The sequence below is a fragment of the Neolamprologus brichardi genome, chromosome 15 (assembly GCF_056152115.1).
Source record: "Neolamprologus brichardi isolate AB-2024 chromosome 15, ASM5615211v1, whole genome shotgun sequence".
Classification (NCBI taxonomy): domain Eukaryota; kingdom Metazoa; phylum Chordata; class Actinopteri; order Cichliformes; family Cichlidae; genus Neolamprologus; species Neolamprologus brichardi.
In genome coordinates this window covers 35,807,396-35,816,799 of record NC_142118.1, presented here as the reverse complement: position 1 = coordinate 35,816,799, position 9,404 = coordinate 35,807,396, and the positions used below count along the sequence as shown (strand labels likewise).

The 9,404-nt window shown below is 40.8% G+C and overlaps 1 protein-coding gene across 1 annotated transcript; it reads right to left on the bottom strand.

Moving 5' to 3' along the window:
- Positions 1 to 240: 240 nt before the first annotated feature.
- Positions 241 to 9,079, bottom strand: LOC118454262 (5-hydroxytryptamine receptor 3A-like). Its single transcript, XM_087852773.1, has 9 exons — positions 8,953 to 9,079; positions 8,268 to 8,428; positions 8,119 to 8,163; positions 7,663 to 7,769; positions 6,186 to 6,355; positions 4,843 to 5,003; positions 4,350 to 4,560; positions 3,685 to 3,894; positions 241 to 680 (listed from the first exon to the last, which is right to left on the bottom strand). The coding sequence occupies exons 1-9, from the start codon at positions 9,005 to 9,007 to the stop codon at positions 364 to 366; spliced, it is 1,437 nt and encodes a 478-aa protein (XP_087708899.1). The 5' UTR covers positions 9,008 to 9,079; the 3' UTR covers positions 241 to 363.
- Positions 9,080 to 9,404: the final 325 nt, after the last annotated feature.

Below are 9,404 nucleotides of genomic sequence, written 5' to 3'. Positions count from 1 at the left end.
CCCGTGAAATTGAAAAACAATACAATAATAGTCATAATAGTTTTTAATTGCTAATGAATATTAAAGACAAGTACAACTTCTATTAATGGCATTAGAGTCTAAATGGCCTGTAAGTTTATGAATGTGTACCTCTTTCATTATTTTTCTCTGGCTACTGATATGTTAAAAACAAAAAAAAGCTCCAGTAAATAGTGTTAGGATACAGTAAACCACAGTCATGTTTGACTGTAAAATGCAGAGTTTGCCAAAGCCAGCTACCTTACAGACAAATGCTCATTAACTGATGCTATTTTGATTACAGGAATGAAATGCAGACAACAGAAGCAGGGCATTATTGCCATGGCACTAATCCATGTAATGCAGTTATTGATCTAATCGTGTAGCAAATGAATGATTCCATATCCAGATGCTTATTATTGTGATAAAGCTCACAAAAATGAAGATGATGTACAAGCCAAACAGCAGCCGATCGATCACCGTCCCGATCATTTCCCACTCCTGTGTGGCTTTGGTCCCTTCACAGTATTTGTCCATCTGAACTCGGATGGCTGTGAGCTCTTTGCCTAACATCCTCAGTTGTTTCAGAACTGGGTCCGGAGAGTCCAGAGAAGCTGAAAGTGTAACATCTGAGATGCTCTGATGGTCTGAGAGGTCTGTGGTGCTGGTGTTCGCTGATGGTGCTGTGAAACACAAACAAAACACCCTGAGACCACAAATAGTGGTTACTTTTTCTTAAGTCGCAGATGGTGATTAAAATTGACTTGACTATATTACTACCGGCTTAAATAAGGATAAGCATAACGTACTTTTCAGCTGAGAGATACGTGGCATGACTGTGGAGAGTTGTGACCTAAAGTTTACATGATTTCATCAGGATCAAATTGTTTACAAGTTTTAAAAAAACTGGTACCTCAAACTGACTGCGAGAAAATGATTCATGCGTTCACATCGAACGGGTCAGACTGTTGTAACGCTCTGTTTGCAGGATTATCACCATCATCAGAGTTCTTACATATAGGCAAATATAACCATTGCCCAAGCGTTTATGTCACTTCACTGGCTCCCAGCACACACACACAGATTTGACTTAAAAATCCTTCTATTAGTTCTTGAAGCTCTCAGTGGTTTGGCTCACTGGTACAAGTTAATATAATTCAGTGAAGGAGAAACTTTCAACTCGTTTATTCTTCTTGCATCCCTCCATCCATGGTTTTCAACTTATCCGGGGCCGGGTCACGGTGGCAGCAGCCTAAGCAGAGAAGCCCAGACCTCCTCCTGCCCAGCCCCCTCCTCCAGCTTGTCCAGAGAAACAGCAAAGCGTTCCCAGGCCAGCTGACAGATATAATCTCTCCAGCGTGTCCTGGATCTGCCCCAGGGCCTCCTCCCAGTGGGACATGCCCGAAACACCTCACCCAGAAGGCATCCTTGTCAGATGCCCAAACCACCTCAACTGGCTCCTTTCAAAGTGGAAGAGAAGTGGTTCTACAGGGTGGGCCATTTATATGGATACACCGTAATAAAATGGGAATGGTTGGTGATATTAAAGTCCTGTTTGTGGCACATTAGTATATGTGAGGGGGCAAACTCCTCCAGATGGGTGGTGACAATGGTGGCCATTAAGAAGTCGGCCATCTTGGATACAACTTTTGTTTTTTCAATAGGAAGAGGGCCATGTGACACATCAAACTTATTGGTAATGTCACAAGAAAAACAATGGTGTGCTTGGTTTCAACGTAACTTTATTCTTTCATGAGTTACGAGATGTGTAGCACCTGAAATTACGGATACTGGATGCCTGTGCTGGTATTTCTTCTGCGGCGTTGCTATCAGTGTGTGAAGAGTGGGAGAAGAGTGTTGCATTGACAATCCAACACAATGGGCAGCACATTGAACACATTTTATAAGTTGTCAGAAACTTGTAAATAACTCATGAAAGAATAAAGTTACGTTGAAACCAAGCACACCATTGTTTTTCTTGTGACGTTACCAATAAGTTTGATGTGTCACATGGCCCTCTTCCTATTGAAAAAACAAAAGTTGTATCCAAGATGGCCGACCTCTAAATGGCCACCATGGTCACCACCCATCTTGAGGAGTTTGCCCCTTCACATATAGTAATGTGCCACAAACAGGACTTTAATATCCCCAACCATTCCCATTTTATTACGGTGTATCCATATAAATACACTGAGCCGAACTCCTCACCCTATCTCGAAGGGAGACACCAGCCACCCTTTGGAGAAAGCTAATTTCTGCCACTTGTATCTTGTTCTTTCGGTGGGAACGTACACCAATGGATAAACTGAAAGCTTCGCTTTTACGCTCAGCTCTTTCTTCAACATGATGTACAGCCTCTGCATCACTACAGTCACAGCACCAATCTGTCTGTAGATCTCCAGCTTCCCTCTCCTCTCACTCGTGAACAAGACCACGAGATACAGTCGTGGCCAAAAGTTTTGAAAATTACACAAATAATGTTTTTTACAAAGTTTGCTGCTTCAGTTTTTATGATAGCAATTTGCAAATACTTCAGAAGGTTATGAAGAGTGATCAGATGAATTGCAAATTCGATGCAGAGAGCATCGATTGCACATCATTTCCATAATCTTCTTGTTAACTCAGATGAGAATGTTGATGAGCACAAGGCTGGAGATCATTATTATTACTCATTTATTGAGTTAAAATAGTGGACTGGATTTGTTAAAAGGAGGCTCATTTTTGAAATCTTTGGTTACCTGCAAAGAAACACATGCAGCCATCATTGCGTTGCATAAAAGAAATTGATTCCATCCTGTTTTTTAAAACTCCAATTGCTTATTTGTACTATGCTTTCATTTTGAAGTACACTTTTCATCAGTGTACTTAAACTCCTTCATTTGGTGCAGGAACTCGTCCCTGACCCTCAGTGGGCACTCCTTTTTCTGGCTGAGGACCATGGCCTCAGATTTGGAAGTGCTGATTCTGAATCCTGCCTCTTCACACTCAGCTGCAAACCACTCCAGTGCCAGCTGGAGGCCGTCACCTTATGAAGCTAACAGAACCACATCATCTGCAAAAGGCAGAGATGAAATTCTGAGGCCACCCAAGTGGAAGCCTTCTGCCACTTGGCTATGCCTAAAAATTATGTCCATAAAGATTATGAACAGATTCAGTGACAAAGGGCAGCACTGTCGGCGTCCAACGCACCAGAAACATGTTCGACTTATTGCTGGCTATGCGGACCAAGCTCCTGCAACATTTGTATAAGGATTGAATGGCCTGTATCAACAGGGCTAGACACCCCATACTTCCAAGGCACATTTCACAAGAGACATGAGTGAATGCCTTCTCCAAGCCCACAAAACACATGTCGACTGGTTGTGCAAACTCCCATACACCTCGAGTATCCTTGAGAGGGTAAACAGCTGGTCCAATGTTCCGTAACCAAAACATGAACCAAATTGTTCTTCCCGCATCTGAGGTTCGACTAACGAATGGACTCTCTTTTCCGGCACCCTGGCATAGACTTTCCCAGGGAGGCTCAGGAATGTGATCTCCCTATAGCTGGAACACACAATCCTCAGCCATAATGCCAGCATTATGTTGTTTAACCTAACACATAGTCCACTATAGTCAATACAGACCACAGCTGTTTCTTCAGCAAAATCTTCTTTTAATAACGCGACTATAAAAATAATAACGTACCTTTGTGAGATGGATTGAGGGAGACTGTGACTCGGTTGCTCTTTTCCTTTGGAGGGATACAAACAAGAACAGCTAGATAACGTAACACGAGGACACTGAGCCAGTGAGGCACTGCGCTGTACTCGCTGGGCTTGTACTGAATGTTTGTGATGAACAGCGTCTCCAACAGGCTGGCAACCATCAGCGCCAGACTGATGGAGAAGAAAACATCTGCAGGAAACAGCACCAAAGACAGGAAGAACAGTTTTCATTCAATCATTTTCACATGTGAGCTCATGTTCTCTTTCTCAGTCTTAGTTACCATCGTGTTTAAGAAATGTCTGGATTACAGCCATAGATGCCTTATCTCGCTGTGTGTCTTTGACATGACAACTAGAGCTAAAAAAACACACACCCCAAGAATAAATGTGTCTTTAGTAGGTGGAGCCTTTTGGCAAGTTGACACTGATCGGGATCATCCAGTTTTGCAAAATGTACTTCGGTGAAGAGTTTAGAAAACTTTTGGTGAAAATTTGATTTCGAGACGTCTGTTCCACAGATGTTTGAATTCAACCCTTCATAATCCAAAGGACTGTTGTCTTTCAGAAACACTGTCTCTAACCTCCTTAAGTGTATTTCTTCAAAAGAAGAACTATGCAGCCGATACTACATTTATGTACACTCACTGATGAGCGGTGTTTTCTCCCCGGTAACAGGCAGCAGGTCATTCATTATGAGCAGGAAGACGGTGTAGCCCAGGATGAGTGTCATCTTGAAGGAGGATCTGTCCACGCTCTGTGGGGGCAGCACAAAACTGAAGAGGTCCACTGTGATTAGGAAACAGCTGGGGACCAGGAGGTTGACCACATAGGCGATTGGTCTCCGTCTTAGCACGATCTTGGGAAGAGACAAAAGTATTAAACCTGTAAGATTTTTGTTAGATTGTATGCATCAATCAATCTTTTTCCTCTACAGCGATGTGACTGACAGAAAATGATTACATCAAGTTGTTGCTACTAAAGTTACTTTCATTCTCACGACAAACATGTTCAATATGATAGCGACTGGTTTATAAAGACTTCCCACAATTAGGAACTATTAAACAATAAAGTGTGATCAGCTATAACAGTACAAAATAAATTATCAGAAGGATGAAAAAGTCAGTAGAAACACGCTTACATAGTATGTGATCTCAGAGTAGCTTCCACTGTCTAAATGCAGGCTGGAATCGGCAATATTTATATCTGCCAGTTCCCACTCCCCATTGGTTACAATCACATCTAGGGACTCTTTCAGGACCTTTTCAGCTGTGGTGCCTTGAATCATCTGAATATCCGTAGCTAGAGTGGCATTCAAGAGTTTTACTTATTTGCATATTAGCACATAGTTGTGTGTTAAAATCAGAATATGGATGGTCTATATTAGGGGTGCAACGATACTCGTATCGATATTGAACCGTTTGATACAGTGCTTTCGGTTCGGTACGCATATGTATCGAACAATACAACATTTTTAATTTATTTGATCAACTTTCCTTCTGACGATGCTGTCTGTGTTGAGCGCTCAGTGGATCTGCGCTCGACAGTGCAGCCTAGGCGGAGTAGTCGAACGCAGATTCACTGAGCGCAGGGCAAGCTAGCAAGACAGAAGTTAAGCTCTCGTTGCAACGTGGCAAATTGAACCTCCCCCACCCTCATTCAGATCTGGCCTTTGGAACTATTTTGGTTTTCATGTGACGTATGACCCTGAAGGTAAGCCCGTCATGGACTAAAGTAAAACAGTATGTTGGATGTGCCACGCAATGCTCAATTACATTGGTGGGAACTAGTGCGTTAGCGCAGTTAGCTCGTTAACGTGTTGACGCCGTCCAGCCTCATGCACGGGGCGATCCGCGGTAGCTCGTTAACGGAGATTTGCCGTGTTGTGGCGTTAACGTCATTTCAACGATATTAACGCTGACAGCACTAGTGGGAACACAACAAATATGACTGCACATTTACTCCGACATCATCCTAGTGCAAAGACAAGTGGAAGCAGACAAAAATAACAAGCAGGCATGCTACAAACTTTACCCGAGTCATTTAGACAGCCGTTAGCACATGATTCTCCTTATGGGGACCTGATATGTTTAATATGCTGCTGAGAATATAGCCCAGAAGAAGCGTATAGTAGAGCTTTTATTTTGGAAAGAGACATTTCTCTGTAATAAACTCTCTTTTCCAAAGATGAGGGATTCCTCAATCAGATAGATTTTTTTTTATTACTTTGTTGTTTCAGCAACATTAAATTTAAAAACTGTACTTTTGAGTTAAAATATATATTTATAGTTTTAATAAATGACAAATTAAAAAAGCATGAACATTTTTTTTTGTATCGAAAAAATATCGAAGCGTGACACCAAAGTATCGAACCGAACCGTGAATTTTGTGTATCGTTGCACCCCTAGTCTATAGGGATGTTTTTAGAGTTAATTTTTAAGACTCTTTGAGATTATTATTTTTTTAATTTTCAGGCAGCCTTACCAAAGTGTATATATGATCCGAAGCTCAACGAGCAGTTTTGGATATCAAAGGGAAAGGTGTAGATTCCCAGTTGGCAAGAAGTGACCACTGTGATGGGCTTATCATCATATACATGACCTGTATTATATAAGTAGACATAGGGAGTTTTGGTAGAGCTGGTTTCGTCCAGGCTGGAATAGAACAGAATACAATAACAAAACATTGAAAAAATATATATGAAAAACAATATATTCAAATCAGGTAACATGATGAGTGTAAGAGAACAATAATTCATTATTATCAGGATGTCCTAAAAACTAAATGAAAAGCCTTCAGCTAATCCAAAATGCTGCAGCAAGACTAGACTAGAAAGAGAGAGCATATTTCTCCTGTTTTGGCTTCCCTTCATTGGCTTCCTGTTAAATCCAGAATTGAATTCAAAATCCTGCTCCTCACATACAAGGTCTTAAATAATCAGGCCCCATCTTATCTTAATGACCTTGTAGTACCATATCACCCTATTAGAGCACTTCGCTCTCGCTCTGCAGGCCTACTTGTTGTTCCTAGAGTATTTAAAAGTAGAATGGGAGGGAGAGCCTTCAGTTTTCAGGCCCCTCTTCTGTGGAACCAGCTTCCAGTTTGGATTCAGGAGACAGACACTATCTCTACTTTTAAGATTAGGCTTCAAACTTTCCTTTTTGCTAAAGCATATAGTTAGGGCTGGACCAGGTGACCCTGAATCCTCCCTTAGTTATGCTGCAATAGACGCAGGCTGCTGGGGGATTCCCATGATGCATTGAGTTTTCCCTTTCCAGTCACCTTTCTCACTCACTATGTGTTAACAGACCTCTCTGCATCGAATCATACTTGTTATTAATCTCTGTCTCTCTTCCACAGCATGTCTTTATCCTGTCTTCCTTCTCTCACCCCCACAGGTTGCAGCAGATGGCCCCGCCCCTCCCTGAGCCTGGTTCTGCTGGAGGTTTCTTCCTGTTAAAAGGGAGTTTTTCCTTCCCACTGTCGCCAAAGTGCTTGCTCATAGGGGGTGATATGATTGTTGGGGTTTTCTCTGTATGTATTATTGTAGGGTCTACCTTACAATATAAAGCGTGATTTGGTGCTGTATAAATAAAATTGAATTGAACAACACTGAAAATAAATGTCTCAGCCTGTCCAGTAGGTGGTGCAGAGGGTGGTCAGGGTTCCTGATTAGTTTATTTATCTCCTGCTCCCCCAGCAGACCACAGCAAAGTACACTGCACTCATCAGAAGTAAGTGATAGAAAATATGCATCATTATACCACATGTGGAAGGACGTAAGCTTCCTTAGCAAAGAAAACCTGCTCTTCCACTTTCTGTTTACAGTGCAAGTGTTGGTCTTCCAGCTCAGTTGTGGACGGCGATGTCTCTCACGACTGCTTTGTCATTTCTGACATTTTTAGTGTTTTAATTAAAAGTTCGTTTCTTCGACTTGATTTACAAAATTCATTAAACTTACAGCTGTTTTAAGTGAATGTCTGGGACCCAAAGGTTGTCCCGAGGAACCGAAACTCTGTTAGCTGCACATTCCTTCTCATCCCAGTTCAGTCCTTCGATATCCCACTCCTACATTAAACAGAACAACAGCAAAACTGTTCCACAGCACTACAGCTAGCATGCTAACTGCTGAAACAGTTAGCATGCTAGCATCTGGCATTAAGTCATGTTAGACTATAAGAAAAAGTTCCCAAGTGATAATAAACATATGAAATTACTGTTACAGACTTAAGGAAATCTAAAATAACAAGTTATGTATTAATTCAGTGGCCAAACGTTTTGATTCATTCTTATAATCGCTCTGGATCGGTTCATTGTGCTGAAAATACAAATAGCTGCAACATTTACAAAATGTCAGTATAATCATATAAGAAATGTGACATTATTGTTTTAGTTCTGAGAGCTGTTCAAAACATACCAGGACCTGCCATAAGACTGAAGACAGTGTTTGGGTTTTTTCATTCTAAAGATGAGTAACATTAGAAAGTATATTAGAGTCATGAGGATTATTAGTTCCACATAGATGACATGATGTTAATATTTTGTGTATAAGCTGTGTAGACTCACCACTCCTAAAATTCCTGCCACTGTTATGCTGATGGTTATGTTTATTGGCTTTGCAAAGGTTTCGACGGGACGCAGCAGTTTGTTAGAGAACAAATGTTTTGTGAGTTCATCAAACAGGGCGGCAGGAGTTGGGCTGGTGCAGTTCAAAGCCGCCACAAAGCCTGAGATCAAGAAGAGAACAAACAAAGAAAACATACAACTATGTTAAATGCTTGAACATGAAAACACGCAGGCTCAGTTCTTCCATTTGTATTTTTTTGGTGTAGCAGATGCTTATTTTATTACAGCAGGTAAACACGTGGTTATTGTACTGAAAACACTAAAAAATAAAAGCAGATCCAGTGCTGCCCTTTATTGAGATAGATGTAACTGAATGACCTCATTTGTTTGAAAATTAATGACAAAAATAATAGTGATGGGAAAGTTTTTAAACCTTTAACCATTTAGCTTCTCTGTTATGTATTAATCTGCATGTATATCATGTATAAATGAGGGTAATACTTTATTTAACTTTAGTCTCCAAGTTAGGTTTGTTTTTCTTACAGGAAGTTTTAATGTTAAATTTTAATAAATCCTTCATACATTAGTAAATATGTGTAAGGTGTTACGACTGTGCAGGAAGTAAATCAACACATTGCTGTTGCTTTCTTTGTTGTGAAATGTGTTGATAAAATGTTTGCCTTACCTTGTAGCAGCATGAAACAGATGACGATCAACTCAGCAGCTTTCACACCGGCCATTTTCTGTCTCAGCTTTATTTAGCCCTTATTAACATGACAATCGGCTGATACTCTAAATTACAACAGCTCGGGTGCCGTCACATACAGATAAAGCTGCGAGAATGCGCAGGTGAAACCAGTAACCACCTTCAGAAACTAATATTGACTTTGCAGTGTGACACATGTACCTGATGCACGCGTTCATCCACACATTGTTGCAAGTGTTTGGATTGAAAGCAGGTTTTTATCTCTCATCATCTTCACTTGGATTTGTTCACATGATGACTGTTGTGACAGCTTTTTTTTGCAACAGGATCTGCTGCTTTCAGTTTCCAATAATGTCACATAGTTACGCAATTATAATTTGTGGTGTGATATTAGGAGATCAGTGAAGATTTTAACTGGCAAATAGTTTTTA

Coding starts and splice junctions, on each gene's coding strand:
- LOC118454262 (XM_087852773.1), bottom strand. CDS start 9,007: ATGGCCGGTGTGAAAGCTGCTGAGTTGATCGTCATCTGTTTCATGCTG. Junction 8,164..8,267: donor TGGCAGGAATTTTAGGAGTG/GTGAGTCTACAC, acceptor ACTCATCTTTAG/AATGAAAAAACCCAAACACT. Junction 6,356..7,662: donor GACATTCACTTAAAACAGCT/GTAAGTTTAATG, acceptor GTTCTATTCCAG/CCTGGACGAAACCAGCTCTA.